The sequence below is a fragment of the Anneissia japonica genome, unplaced genomic scaffold, assembly GCF_011630105.1.
Source record: "Anneissia japonica isolate Jap-2015-1 unplaced genomic scaffold, ASM1163010v1 scaffold287748_len1686314_cov196, whole genome shotgun sequence".
NCBI lineage: Eukaryota > Metazoa > Echinodermata > Crinoidea > Comatulida > Comatulidae > Anneissia > Anneissia japonica.
This window is the reverse complement of record NW_022727190.1, coordinates 311,702-327,407: the sequence shown is the minus strand read 5'-3', so window position 1 is coordinate 327,407 and position 15,706 is coordinate 311,702. Positions and strand designations below refer to the sequence as shown.

At 35.2% G+C, this 15,706-nt stretch overlaps 2 protein-coding genes across 5 annotated transcripts in view; one reads left to right on the top strand and one right to left on the bottom strand.

Annotated features, from left to right (window-relative positions):
* The first annotated feature begins 1,262 nt into the window (after window positions 1-1,262).
* Window positions 1,263-4,782, top strand: LOC117113564 (DNA topoisomerase 3-beta-1-like). Its single transcript, XM_033256934.1, has 4 exons — window positions 1,263-1,854; window positions 2,386-2,529; window positions 3,311-3,419; window positions 3,678-4,782. The coding sequence occupies exons 2-4, from the start codon at window positions 2,402-2,404 to the stop codon at window positions 3,750-3,752; spliced, it is 312 nt and encodes a 103-aa protein (XP_033112825.1). The 5' UTR covers window positions 1,263-1,854; window positions 2,386-2,401; the 3' UTR covers window positions 3,753-4,782.
* A 4,596-nt stretch (window positions 4,783-9,378) lies between these two features.
* The window catches only part of LOC117113561 (polyamine oxidase 1-like), a 15,237-nt gene continuing 8,909 nt past the window's right edge, over window positions 9,379-15,706 (bottom strand). For 2 of the 4 annotated variants that reach the window (XM_033256929.1, XM_033256930.1), the window contains exons 3-9: window positions 15,055-15,249; window positions 14,435-14,592; window positions 13,305-13,736; window positions 12,398-12,442; window positions 11,953-12,065; window positions 11,270-11,314; window positions 9,379-9,897 (exon numbers count right to left, since the gene is read on the bottom strand). In XM_033256929.1, the coding sequence (XP_033112820.1) occupies window positions 9,799-9,897; window positions 11,270-11,314; window positions 11,953-12,065; window positions 12,398-12,442; window positions 13,305-13,736; window positions 14,435-14,592; window positions 15,055-15,249 (1,087 nt within the window). In that variant the 3' untranslated portion in view covers window positions 9,379-9,798. The remainder of the gene's footprint in view (window positions 9,898-11,269; window positions 11,315-11,952; window positions 12,066-12,397; window positions 12,443-13,304; window positions 13,737-14,434; window positions 14,593-15,054; window positions 15,250-15,706) is intronic. The other 2 variants (XM_033256931.1, XM_033256932.1) reach the window with 2 other exon arrangements.

Here is a 15,706-nt window from a genome sequence, read left to right as displayed (position 1 = left end):
TTTTTTAGGGGGGGGGGGGAATGAGCTTTCCAGACCTCAGAGGTGTCTCTTTTAATGACTTTTAAGTTGTTCAAAATTAAAGGTTTTCCCCCTCTTAAAAACGGTCAGGTAAACTTTCTTATTCTTATTACAGTAAATATTTATGTGTGTATATGTACATTAAAAAAATTGAGTTGCTTGCGTTGGTAGGCCTATTCGTTTTTGTATGAATGGATAACCCCAAAGAAAGGGGGGTCCGGGGGTCCTCCCCGGGAAAAATTTGATCACTAGATTGCAGGAAATGAGCTTTCCCGACTTCTGAGGTGTCGTCTTTTAATGACTTTTAAGTTCTTTAAATGTTTTCCTCCGCTTGAAAACGGTCAGGTAAACTTTTCATTCTTATTACTGTAAATACTAGTAGCCCTACTATGTGTGTATGTACAGTACGTAACAAAAATTGAGTCGCTGCATACATATTCTTTTTTCAATAAGTCGAGGAATCCCAAATAAAACGGGGGTCGGGGGTCCTCCCCGGGAAAATTTTTCTTCTTAGATGGCGAGAAATGAGTTTTCCCGACTTTTCCCGAAGTGCCTTTTAATCAAAATTCAAGGTTTTCCCCTTTTGTAAACGGCCAGGTATTTTTTTCTCCTTTTAATCAAAATTCAAGGTTTTCCCCTTTTGTAAACGGCCAGGTATTTTTTTCTCTTTCTTATTATAGTAAATAGTCATATGAGTGTACCGGTAGACAGACAATTATTATTATTATTATTATTATTATTATTATTATTATTTTTTATTTTTTTTGCGGGAGGGGGTCAGGACCCCTCACAGACTGGTATAAAACTTGTATATACTTTTAACATTAAAAAAAATAAAATCATATTTAGAAACAATGTTTTTTTTTTCTATTCTATCTTTAAGTTACATATAATCTTTAATTAAAAAAAGTATTATCATAAACAATATGTTTAATTACAATTTGTTTTGTGTTCCAAAAATCCGGCCCGAATTCACCAAACGGTGCGAAATCGCTGAAAATCAGCCCTTTTTTGAGCAGTTTTTTAAACATATCTGCGTTAATATTAGGCCGATTTTTTTGGCTGTTTTTGCAACGTGTTCCTTATTTATTCAGCTATAATGTCATGTATTTATCCCTGGACATTTTTTCCCGACACTGTTGCCCCCCCCCCCAAGACAATTTCACCTAAACATTTTTCCTCCCCCGTTATAAAACACAAATGTAATACTAGGAATACATCAAGATTTATATCATTTCTTTTATTAAATTAACAGCACAAGTAAAAACAATGGTGAAATGGTAATATTTAAGTAACAACAACAAACATTAAAAAAGGGATAACATACATTAAGCCATTAAGTTTATTTTTATTGTTATTAATATATTGGATCAATATTTGACAGGGGTAGTCTACTAACTTGGAGTGGAGTTGAATACCTCAGTGGTGAAGATGCTTGCCTTTTGACCAGGATTCTGGGTTCAATTTCTGTCACAGCAGGAATTTTTTCTCACGACTAAAAACGACTCCACTCCCTATGCCTCATAAAGTGACTTAGTTTATAAAGCATCATTTCATCTTATAAGTGGCAAGTGTACTTGATGTTGGATGTGAAGGAAATAAAAAAAAAAAAAACAAAGCAAAAACTAAACTAAATTCAAGTGTTCAACAAATAATACAACATTAGGTACTTTATGAAAACTGTTTACTTTTTCATTTTGTGATTTTTGCCACAGAAAGTGTCATGATGCAGGGGACCATCCCCCAATCACCCCGATGCAGTCAGCAAGTGAGAGTGAGATAGGAGGTGAGCCATGGCGTCTGTATGATTATATCATAAGACATTTCATTGCTACTGTGAGTATGTTTTGTTTATATTTATGTTCATTTAACTTCAGAATATTATCAACTTTTCATCAACATTTTATGTTCATCACCATTTTTGTAAATCTGTGAATAGTAAATTTTAATTAACTGTATAACATTTAATTTGGTATAAGATTTTGGTGATGTTATTGTTGTTTATTATTTGTCATATGATTCGTAGATGACCACATACATCTAATATACTGTTATACAGTTCATTTAGTGTGTGGTGTGGCTCTGGCTGATAAGTCCAATACTTGATTTAAAAATATTCCTTGCAATCAGGACAGTGGTGTTTGATGCTCATACACTGGATTGCAGAACATTCGTTTCTTGCAAATTGGTTATTTTCTGCCTTTGATTACAATTGCAAATCTTGATTTATAAATTCTAATTAGAGTATACATCTTGTAATGTACATAGGGTTTCATAATGCAGAGTGCAATATAATTACCATATAATTCATTATGTTATTGTTTTTATTATTGTAATTCCACTGTATCTTTCTGCTATTTCATGTAGAAGGGCAGCAGATGCAATGAGTGTACCCATCCAACCTGCCAGCACTCCCTCTCAAAGAGAGGGGTTGCTAAGTGCGGGGAGTGTGAGTACGGGATTCTGGCCCTTGATGTCAACTCAGCCCAAATGGAAGATGGTGTGTAACAGGTACTCATGAATTCCTCCATCTGTATCTTCTAAGGGATCTATTTGGGCCTTTCCTATCTAGTATCAGTTGGGATTCGGGGTTTGGTCAAACCCCCTTTTCCACCAGTTTACTACTTTAGTTGTATTTTATTGTAACTCTGTTTAAGAAACGTACACTTCTGAGTTAAATATTGCCTGTAGGAAACTCCAATTCCCTTGAACCTGCTTACGGGCATGAGTATAGTTTTAACTATCACATATGAGATGTCAGATGTAGGGTAAAAGAGCCATTTGTGTTTGTCTTTTTGTAGGCAGTGGTAAATATTTTATTTAAAATTGTATATGTATCAAAAATATTTATAAGTGGGGGTGGGGTGAAGAATGGCATAAATTTTCATGTGTTACAGCATCATGTATTCAATGACCGAGGGTAAAATAAGGGCTTACAGCTGTTTAATATGTGATACCAATAACTCTATCACAATACCAGATGGGCTGTATGCTTGTCATTTACAAAGTTTGTCTATTTCGTGAATACTAGCCTGGATAAACGGATAAATGCATATGTTTTAGTTCAAACTTACCTCTTGGCCATAAAAGAAAATAATGGAACTGCCGTAGTTCGTCTATATATGTCCTACATGAATGAACAACTTGCTTGTTTCTCCTAGCCTTTATCAGATCCTGGTGAAGGAGGTGATAGGGCATTAATTTATCCAGGTATCTCAATCATAGACTCTTACAACATAACTGGTGATTTGTTTAATTTAACCCATTAACCTGGTATTTTTGTTTCTTTAAGGTGCTCTTTCATGGTTCGACTATTCACCGATGCGCACAAGATAGCATTAGTTGCTGATAGTCGCTGTGAGGGCTGTAATGCTGCAATAATGTCTGTAGAATTTAACAAGGTGTGATATTGCCCTAGTGCTATTTTAATTATTACTTGTATAGTAATTATTTAATATTGTCATTATTGTGTGTTATAAATACTGGAACTAAACATCTGATTATATACAATTATTAGAATTAAATTGCAAATAAAAAATGTAAATATCATCAACCTTCTTAATATAATCATATATTATAATTCCCGAAGTCACTAAATCAAAATGCTAATAACAAAGGCTCTCTATTATTTAATTTTCTTAATTTTGTTTCCTTTTCAGGTCAAGACTCCACTAGGAAAAGAGACACACCACTCAGGCTGTGCCTTCTGTGACCCTATCTTCTCCTCTCATTAAAACATTCCACCAAGCAGCGAGACCTGTTAGTTCCACATGTGGAAGAGGAGGGACGCGAGGGGGAGGAGGAGAAAGAGGAGGAGTCAGTGGCAGGGGAAGACGGGGTAGGGGAAGAGGAAGAGGAGGAAGGGATAAGCTTGATTTTTAATTGATTAGAATAATATGAAAACTAGTTTAAAAGAAGTATTTTTTTACATAATTTAAAGCATTGTGAAAATCTATTTTAAAGTTAGCAATCTGCATTGTGCTATGTGCTACATGATCCTTCCATCCATCCCTGTTGGCTCCCCATGTTCTGGTTGTTCCCCATGATATCCACCCAGGGCTACAAATAAAATTCTGCTTTTTAAAATTCTACATTTGGTTTCAATCCAATGACTCTTTTGAAGCTAAGTGTTGCAGATTTTTTTTTAATTTGAAAGTGTATATTTTACAACTATAACACAAATTTCCCTATCCCTAATGTACTAATAATCTATTAGCAATTTTCACTGTCTTTTAATTATTCATAATAATAAGTGGGATTTGTATAACATCTTGATTAGTTCCTATGTATATTCTATGCTATATGAATGAATACATAGTGTTGGTAGACAACATTGCATTCTCTATTAAGAAATATAAAAAAAATTAATTATGTATTTCATAATCATGTTGTATGTAATAGGTATATGCGTGTGTGTGAACGTTAAGTATGCACGCTGCTCTAAGATCGTAAACTAGCAAACTTGAAAACTGTAAAACATATTCACTCTTCTCAAGTTGTAAAATGTACTTCTGTGAATCGTGAAGCATTTCCGAGAGTCGCACCAAATGATGAATCTGAACTTGGGGTCTTACACAGGGTCGGCTTGTACTTAAATGTACAGTAGTACTATATAGTATTCAGATATTAAATTTATATTTGCAGCATAGGAACTTTGACCCAACAGTGAGTTATAACTACTGTAATTGATTATAGGATGAATGTAATATACATTCTCATTAATCTCCAATGTTTTATATGAAATTAAACCATTTTTCAAAAGTATTAGCTTTGTTGCCAAGGTCTGTACAGTACTCGTATTATACAGTATATGCTATTCTATATTTACGTTGTGTTCATGCTTTATCAGTTGAGTGATGAGTATGGTGGATAAAATTAGAGTTTAAACTCTCTGCAACATATGCTTGAATCAGTGAAGGGGCCAGAGATTCCCTGACACGGGGGTCAGATGGTGCACACCCACCTCAGCCCCACTAAGATGCAATGATGTGACAGAGAGACACGCTACTCAGTATAGAGTCATTTTCTATTCGCAAAAACTAATCCGACAATTCTGTGACCCTGGTCATCTTTTGCCGAGTATGCTGAAAATATACTGCGAACCATGCGTGTGTGACCATTGTCATGCACTATGTAAATGGGTGGCATTGTGCTACATACATTTGTCGCTATTGGTGTGGCAATGTTGCACAATGTGAAAAATAGGTTTTTACGCAGATTGAATGATAGCGAATTGACAAGGATCACTGAAGTAGGTTTGTAACACTAGGCCTAATGTGTACCGAAATAAGATGAACAGAAACACAAAGGAAATTATTGCCTAACATTTTTATTTGGCTGCGAAAATGAGGCACAAATTGTTACAATATAAAATTGATGAAATATACTTGAGATGGGCTTGCGAGAAAGTATTTTATAAAGGATTTAAAAGCGAGGGGTGGGGGGGGGGTGTGGTTGTAGAGCCCACTAATGTAAAAATAACTACAAATGTCAAAACATTCTACCCGCAAATGTCAAAATATCCGCAAATGTCATAACATGTCAACCACAAATGTAAAAATAACCACAACTGTAAAAAAAAATCGCCCACAAATGTAAAAATCTGTTTAACCACAAACGTAGAAACATTTCACCTACAAATGTAAAAATTTCCATTTTTACCTCTAATGTCATAACATATGTCAACTGCGGCAAATGTAAAAATTTTCCTAAGCACCTAAATCCTTAAATATTGAAAACCCTAATTAGCTACTGTAGTAGAGCAGCTAGTTGCGCATTTTAGTAGAGCAGTTAAGGGCCAAGTTGTACAATTTACAGTATTACCAAAGCATGAAACTTGTTACAAAATATCTTTATTATGTGTAAATTAAAAAAAAAAAGTTTTGCTCCAAGTTACTGACACCTGCTATGGCCGCCATTTTAAATTTAAAATGACCGCCTCTAAAAGACGGAATCCATATTATCTTGGCAACGGAAAATCGTATAGACTTAATTTTGCTCTAATGTAGGACTTTGTCCAAAAGTGTTCGAAAATGGCGTTTGTTTACCTTTGAGCCTAACATGGCCCAGCATATCCATATCTCCAAAACTGCATGTTAGTCATGATCTAGTTTTGGCCTCAAAGTGTTCAGAACATGCATGTTTCTATTTGCTCTAATGTAACATTTTCCCCAAAAGTGACCGGAAATGGCATTTCTTACCTTTTAGACCCTAGATACCCAGCATATCCATATCTCAAAAAACGGTTGGCCATAGAAACCTGATTTTGGCTTCAAATTTTTGAGAACATGCATGTTCCTATTATGCAACATGTTGACCAGAAATGAAGTTTATGACTTTTTGACCTTAGGTACCCTGTAGGATATTTATATCTCCATAACCATTGGTCAAGTTTAACCTCAATTTGTTCGGAACATATATATTGTCAAAATGTGACTGGAAATGACATTTTTGACCTTTGAACTCTGATAACCAGAATGTAGATCAGAACATACTGTACATGTTTCTATATGTATTTGTCTTGTGAATATAAATGATAATTTGGACCTTATATCCACATCTTCCCAAATTTAGAGATTTCATTATGGTCTGAAATGCCAGAATAAGCATCTGTTTACTTTCAATGTAAATGTTGTCGACAAAATGCCGAAAGTGCTTGATTTGGTCTCTGGCCCTAGTGTTTGTTTTATTAAAAGAAAAAAAAAGAGTGTTTCATCATCTACATAGGATACTCTTGCGACTCTAATAATAATAGTAATAAGAAGAACTTGTAGACTAAAAGCGCATAGGCCTAACAGTGCACGAAAAACTCCTTTTTTGTTTCACATTATATAATGAATAAAATATTTAGATAAACAAATACACACACACACACACACACAAGAAAACACGAAGAAATGGCACAAAAAATGAATATGCGGGATCAGCCACAAGCAGGGCGCTCTTTGGAAGAGCTGAGGGCTGTATTTATGAGATGAAGAGGAGAGGATAATAAAAGATGGCGGATGGAAACACATATGTGTCTGTCTCTGTGTGTGATCTTTCACTGTGTATGGATGTCGATTATTGATCCCGGTCCTGGCAGAATCGCCACAACACTGTATATCGAATCTCTGAGGGGTCACCGTCACCACCCTAACCCAACGCAGGACCCTATCTAGGTGACTCGAGTAAAGGAATGTGAAACACCTTCAAGGGTGCAGCCTCAGTTCTGGTGCTTCACTAACAGGCCTATTTGCATTACTCGAAATTAATGAAACACATATGAAACAATTATTGTAGGTATTTTAATTTGAAGGGATGAAGCCAAATTATATCACAGAACTTTTCTAGTCCCCGGCTTCCATTCATGATGGGCCACTTCGTTCTCATTAGTCCTAATGTAATTAATCACTCTCGAATTGTTCCACTGCCTATATTATGGCTGTTTAGAAAAAGAAAAGAAAAATAAAACCTCCCCAGACGTCATATTAGACCATTGGATACGTATTCACTACACAAACTCAGACCCCCAACTAGATAAATGAAAACTGTCAGATAATAATACGTTTATTAGTACTCGTATGCTATATTTATGTGATTCCTGAATAAACAAACAAAATATTTATAAAATAGTAAAATATAGTCACAGAGCCAGGCTAGACCTACTGAGAATATTTCGGTTCTTTGCAGTGAAGTAAATCTAAAACGTATTCACGAAATCATTCAAAATCGTGTACAAAATAGTTGAACAAACTTTAAAGTATGTCCCAAAAGTATTTGTAGTGCAATTGTACTGTGGTACGAAGCGTACGTAAGTTACCTAAATAAAGGAAATAGCCTTGAATTAATTCAAAGACTAGTAAAAGTGTTCCATGACTTGGAAAAGATTTGGTAAACAATCATCTTGCCTTCTGGCAGTGAAGCGATCAGAAATGATTTGTAGATTGCGGTTGAGTACATGAAACTAGTCGTAGTTATTAAAACTTTAAAAAAATATTGACGCCGGTATTGACGCCAATCAATCATCGGCACTATTTTCAGCGATGTAGAACTCATAGTATTGATGAAGTATGTTTACAACAGTATTCAAATCGTGTACAAAATATTTAAACAATTAATCAAACAATATCATGCGTGCCGACATTACAATTGCTTTTGAAATACCTTTCAAAGGTAATTTTGTAGATCATGGCACCAGAGTACGGATTATATTTCGTAGGCCTATATACCTGAATGAGGAAAATAACCTTGAATTCAAAAGATACGAAACAGTTCATGTCTTGAAATTCATCAGAACATTGAAAATGCAATAATCAGTACATGGATGCTTCAGCTTTATAAAGGTATAACCAATTTCCCCGGGGTATCACTAATTAACCCCCGGGACTATCGACTTAAAAATAGAAAATTTCTACTCCTCAACCTATTTCCAACAACCGTAGAAAATGTCATCGCAATTATAGCTCAATGAGAACTGTTGTTGCTATGGAGTTTCCTTGTTTCCTGCTGTGATTTTTCTTTAATTCTTTCAGTACTTTTTTCTCAGAACTATATAGGTCAGTTTATAGAGAATAATTATAATTCCAACTAGCTTAACTTTACTTATTGTCCGATTGAGATCATTGAGCCCTCATTATAAGGTTAATAATATGCACTATTCATTTACATTAAAAACCATTTTGATAGAGTACGAGTTTACAGCCCTTTGTGGTCTTTTCGTCACAATTGTCTGATATAACTTGAAACCTCAGTGTGAATACTTTGTATTGTAGAAATACTCAAATAAAAAATAAAAACAAAAAGATTTGCATTCCAGATTTCGTGGCTCAGGAGCCATAAAAACGTCTGTCAAACATCCATGGTCTTTGGAAGGAAACATCATTTAATATCTAGTTATGGTTAAAGGCATTCCACTTTCAGCTGGAAACCATCCCAGGATTTCTGGGATGTGGTTATGGCTAACAACATGTCTATAATGAAGTATGGCCAACTAACATATGTACTGAATAAATAACTTGAAATAAACTGTTTTATTCAAATAAATGTTTCTCAAAAGAGTTATAAGAATAAATGTAATTTGATATTTTTGTTTATTATGCAGTCATAATATAATAATGAAAAAGCAAAAAAAAAATTAATTACATGTTATTAGTCTCCACCTTACCAACCAATACAAGGTATTACAGCTGCAGGCTTATCATATAGATTAGGCCCCATAAAAAATATTAGTTCATCACCCTATCAAATAATAAACACTGATGAGGGAGGGAGGTGTTTTTTTTTGTTGCTAACCCTGCCCCAACTTTACCGATGTTCACAAGTAAATCAAAGGTTAAGGACAAATATATAAAAAGTCGTAAGCATGGAATCAAATTTGTATTAAAAAAAGATGTGTTTGTTGTACCAGTAAACATATTTGCAAGAAATCCTGAGCTGTTCAAGTAATTTCCGCAAAAGTGAGTGAGGGAGGGGGTGATAAACTAATAATTTTATGGGGCCTTATAGAAGAAACATTTCTTGTGTTAATATAAAACAAAAATAATATTAAAGGTCAGATATTGTTTAATGTTTATGACCAACTAACATATGTACATATTTAATCTACTACTATTTAGTTACCGTTATACTGTATAAACGTCGAAGTTCCATATATGAGCTCCATCACATTCAAACGGTTATCTAGTCAAGAATAACAAGGATAACTTGTATACAAGGATCATGATGATCCTTGTACAAGTAACAAGCATTTACTCCAACCCGGTTACTGCTCCTCTTTACTTTCTTATCTCTTTCCCGGCTTCACATTAACATAGCCTGTTTCTTCTTCTCTAAGTTATCTTGGTAAGTTTGGTTCTGACTGCCTGCAGTTGGCCTAACTGCCACGTAGTCCATGTAAGTCTGTATCGAGATATGAAACGCAATCAATGCAATTTAAGTCATTAAAGATTGAGACAAATATCTATTTACCGTACTCGCGCGAATAAGCACCCCGTTTGAATAAGCGCCCCTCCTAACGTGAAAATGTCCTTAAGCGCCCCGTTTGAATAAGCGTAATATCATAAGATTTTTTTTTTGGAAGTCAATAATGCAATCAATTCTTGGACTGTGGTTTTGGCATGATTTGAGCTGCAGAGTGGAATAACATTCTTCTTAGGTGAATATCAAAATGAGGATATTTCTCTCGGACAGATGAGTGCTCCGATCCCTACACAGACAGATATTTCCAACTTTCCTCTTACATATTTGTCAGCTGATGGCCAACAAGCTAACCACTACCCACCACCACTAATTGCATCTGCTATTTTGCTGTAAATAGCAGATAAAATGTAAATATTCACAGCATTCTTGTCATGAGCCATGTTCTCTGGACGATTACCTTTTCCGCCTAACCACCATTCGTAATGTCCTTATATAATCTTTTTCATTTAAAAAGTGCCTCTTGAATTTAATAAGTTCCCATAAGAACCCCTCGATTTTCATCTATTTCCATATTTAAACTATTATTTAATATTTAAATTTCCACTCTGTTTTCATAAGCGCCCACCACTAATTGCATCTGCTATTTTGCTGTAAATAGCAGATAAAATGTAAATATTCACAGCATTCTTGTCATGAGCCATGTTCTCTGGACGATTACTTTTTCCGCCTAACCACCATTCGTAATGTCCTTATAATAATATTTTTCATTTAAAAAGTGCCTCTTGAATTTAATAAGTTCCCCTCGATTTTCATCTATTTCCATATTTAAACTATTATTTAATATTTAATATTTAAATTTCTACTCTGTTTTCATAAGCGCCCCTCAGAAAATGCAAAAAATTTAAGCGCCCGGGCGCTTATTCGCGCGAGTACGGTAATCTATTATCACTCTGTATAAAACTGTACATTTTACAAGTTTCAATACATTTTAATAATCGGTAGAATTCAAGTTCAAGTTCGAGTTATCTTTATTGTGTTCAATACAACATAAACAGTTTTAAAACAAAATTGGTTGCTGGAAATGGGATAAACTGTATAAAAAAAGGGTATAAAAAGTATACAATATAGTATAAAAACCGGCGCGATAGCATGTTACTGATTGCGGGAAGGAGTAGTTAAGGTCATAGAAACTTGACTACATTCATGGACCTATTAATAATAGGGCCATGATAATATCCACCTGAATCATTTGACAGCATAATAGGTCTATTTACAGATATATTGATTTGTGCATGTGGTACGAAGTGGAAAAGTGACAAAGATGAGGTGAAGTAAAATAATAAAAGCTTACATGTGGCATTTTCTTGTCCGTACTTCCCTTGTCTACTTGTGCCTTCTGAATTGAAATATAAATAATCATTTATACAAATTTACAGTCATATTTCTTTCTGTCGTTCAATTTTTTTTCTGCCTTTAGTATTGTTAATGTTGCCAACACATATTATTATTTGTTTATTAAACTTTTCACTAAACAGCCGCCAAAGCCCGCTACTTACATAATGAAATTTAAAACTACCTTAAACACAATGAAAATAACAAGAAAATTAAATAACAGAAGTTTGCTTTGTACTTTTGAAAGACCATTTGTTATTTTCTTAAATATTAAATTCGAGTGGGGGTTTTAAAAAATTCATTTTTATTCAAGAGTCACTTTCTCAGCCATCACACTGAATTTGCATGACACATTTGTACCATATATTTAATATGTAAAAATGAATTTTTACGCAATTTTATGTATTTTTAATATCTTGACTTATATTTTGTATCATTGTTTTTTCTCTATGCGACCCTGTTATTGCTGTTTGACACACTGTTTGTTGGGTCATGAATAAATAAATAAAAATGAAAAATAAACAAACTTGCTTAATTTATTCGGGAATATTTGGCAGAACAGAAATGGGAGGGGGTGTTATGTATTATTGTGTTAAAATCACACTATTAAATATAACAAAACAAATTTTGTATCTGACAAACCTGTTTAATTTTCTTGTAGCTGATAAATCCTACAATTAGGCCTACTCCAAAGGTCCCAACAATCATGCCCACAAAGAATATACCAATTGTCAAACTTGTGCTATTAGAAGAGGCTGGAAGGAAAGAAAATATAACAATTTGTCATAAATCTTCAATCATAATTTGCGGTTTGGCGCAGCGGTTGCGTTTCTTCTCAACCTTTAAGGTTGGAGGTTCTCGTTGCGAATTTCGGTCACTACGGCTGTCTCTCCACCCAGGGGTGAAAGTAAGTGTATGTTCAAACACAAAATAAGCTGATTACAGCTCTGTATATGTGTTGTACGCTTAATCCCATGCCGATATATGAAGGATAACATATTCTTTTATTATAGTGTTGAATAAGAATACGCAAGTTATAACAGCACTCATTACAACGATGAGGTGAAATAGAATAATAAAAGCTTACATGTTGCATTCTCTTGTCCGTACTTCCCTTGTCTATTTGTGCCTTCTGAATTAAAATATAAATAATCATTTATGTCGGTCAAAAGGCCTATAATGTTCAGTGGCGTATCTAGGGGGTGCGCGAGGGGAGGGGGCGCACGCACCTCCAAAAATTACTAGTTTAGTCTTCCGTAGTGGAAAGATACTTTTATTCATAAGGGTTACAAATAATAGACCTTTCCGGAGTGTCAATCAAACTTAACAACTGACTAATCAGAACAGCGCTAGGAATACGCGCGCGTCTTACAAACACACGTGTTGTCCCACAAACGCACGTGTTCGCGTATGTTTTAACACTGCCGTCTTGTGAGATCTTAGCAACAATATCCAAGGGGCGGAGCTTAGCGGAAAGGTCCATTATTCTGAGTAATGTAGGCCAACATTATAATCAACGGGATTTGATTGGACATTGTTTGATTGAAACTCCGGAAAGGCCCTCTGTACAAGTATATATGTTCTCAAGGTGTCTTGTACAATTTAATATTCTCAATGTGTCCTTTTTTTAGCTTACTGTTTGTTCATAGCTTATGAGCAAGGTGAACTGCTGGATATGGATGTAACTATCTAGTCTTCCATAGTGGAAAGATATTCATATTCATAAGGTTGACAAATAATTATTCTGAGTAATACGGTATAGGCCAACATTATAATCAACGGGGCTACCATAATTGCGAATGTAATTGAAGACTCACTTTTAAAAATTTCGCCATGGAGCATACGAATATTTTATTATTCCATTATGGAAGACTAAAATATATTTTGGGTAGGCAGAGTTTCGCGATAAGGTTTTAATAAAATTCACTAACTCAGCAACCTGCTAAAAATTACAGTAAATAATGCAACTGCATTCACAGTCAGATATTTCATACCAGCTACTCCGCTTTTACATCCGCACTTGGTTCCTGTCTTCCACTGTTTACACGAGCTACTGTATATACAGTTGTAAATCTTGAGTCCTTCTCGCTTTCCACTTTCCAGTGCTCCTTGAAGGTTGCCAGTGTTGTTGAAGCTGGTGGCCTCACCAGCAAAGAATACTCTACCAACTCGCGACTCCATTTTATCAAAGCAATCACGCTCCATGCCAAGTGTCCAGATGGCATACGATCCAAGAGTATACGGGTTCTGCGTCCAGTTTGAAACCAATATTGAATTAGGTAGTGGGACGTCGTACCGATTGAACATTGAGTCGAGGGTATTTTCCGCTTCCCTCATGATCTCTGTTTCCGTCAGAGATTCAACCCGACGAGCCTCGTCACCGGTCAAAATCGCCATCAACATATGTGTATCTTTCCCAAAAAGATCTACAAATTATACGAATTGTATTAGTAGGATACAGTGGACTATAAAAAGTATGAAGCTCATTATAAAATGTGGAGGCTAGAATTGTAAAATAATCAATCAATCAATCAATCAATCAATCAATCAATAATCTTTATTCATCCCACATGGGGCAGTTATATAAAACAAAAAGGACTGACACAAAAAATATACATACAAATTGACATGAAATACACAGTTTACATAAGATACATTAAAAGACCTAAACAGTAATGATATCTTAATTCATTATATTTCATTGCAAAACATATATAAATTTTAAAATCTATATATCTATCTATTTGATATCTTAAATGAGAGCTCAAAATCTTTTAAAAGTGGTCCAGGTGACGAAAGAAATATGATCATTTATGGTTATCAAAGGCTTATTGATTTAGAGTCATAGAAAATACATATGCCTACATTTATTTCTCTCCTCAACGAATTGTGGTTTATCTCCCCGAAGGGGGTCTTGGCTCCACGCCCCTCGCTGGCGCCACCCCTGGGATACCCTAATTAGGGAAATTTTTTTGGCTGCGAATAATCGAGAGAAATGCTGCAATTTAGATTGAAGTAGAATCGCAGTACCAGATTTCATGTTCAAATTCGATCAACGATGCGTTCATCAATGGAGGAAACAGTTTTCTAAGAACCTTTAATTTTATCATCATTTTACACTTACCTCCATGTGCAAAATTTAAAAATAGCGGCCACATGCCTTTACGATTACTAGAATGAACATTTGCGAACCACTCTTTATCGTATTCCTCACCGGCCCAGAACCTTCCGTTTCTTTCGTTATAATTTAAGAAAATTTTACTGTATGCTGCCATTTCAAATCTATTCAAATACATCAATCAAACACAATGTAAGAAACAAAACAAACATCGAAAATACATATTAAAGATCGATATTACAAGTAGGCTATACAGTATTAGGCTACCATGTGTATTTTTAAGTTCCAACATAAACGTATAATATGTACAAGGACAAATGACGCCATACTTTGTTAGATTTATCTGTGACTCTAATAGTGTATTTGGTAATGAAATTATTACAGTACGTATTTGAAATGCGTTGTGTATCATCATTATCATGAATTATCAGTTTTTGTACCGGTCACTGCTCTCGGAGTATTTCTTCCCTAGACCCCACAGACTTCCAGAATAACTTGACTGTGTGACGTGACTTACCATTCCCACCAACTTTTCCAAAGATATAGTCTTGGTATGAAAAAAATAAGTACTTTGTTGCACACCACCCCCAAAATTCATCCCCCATCCACCAGCTCGTCCGTCTTACCTATTCCAATAGGTGGTCTTCCATAATGGTAGTGCCGGTACGAATTCAATAAGATCACTTTGAAGCACACCTAAGCTGAATGTAACCAGGACATATTCCGCAGTATAACTTGTCCCGTCTCTACAGAACACTGTCACTTCTCTGTCGTTCGAATAGTCAATTCTCTCAACAACTTTATTGTACAGTATGTTGTCCCTGCAAACACATAACTTAAATCGTCATCGTTAAAAATAACAATAGAACCATCGCCTGTCGGCACTTTCATTACTAAGACTTTCCCATCTATATTGTTCATGTTTGTCTTTGTCATAATGCATATAAAAAGTAACTTTAAATTGTATGAGCCTTGGGATTATCGGTGGCGGTTGCAGAGGGTTACGAGTAGGGTACTCGCTTCCCTATCCCCACCTGGCAATGATGTAAAATCGTTTAGATATGAGTTTCAAGAAGCTGCAGTCCCCTATTGTGCATTACTATTTTCCATTTTTAGTTTTGATTGACTTCAGTGGCGTCGAGAGCCAGTAAGGGCCCCGGGGCAACGCCTAACATCCCCCCTTCACTTGGGACCCCCACTCGGCCGCTCCCCAAATTAAGTCTCCTGCTAAATCTGACAACAAAAGTTTTCATCCTGGCTTGGGCACGGGCGCTATGG

What these genes read in the sequence shown, in the direction of transcription:
- LOC117113564 (XM_033256934.1), top strand. Translation starts at nt 2,402, where the DNA reads ATGAGTGTACCCATCCAACCTGCCAGCACTCCCTCTCAAAGAGAGGGG. An exon ending in TGGAAGATGGTGTGTAACAG is followed by an intron (nt 2,530 to 3,310) that starts GTACTCATGAAT and finishes TGTTTCTTTAAG; the next exon opens with GTGCTCTTTCATGGTTCGAC. An exon ending in TGTCTGTAGAATTTAACAAG is followed by an intron (nt 3,420 to 3,677) that starts GTGTGATATTGC and finishes TTTCCTTTTCAG; the next exon opens with GTCAAGACTCCACTAGGAAA.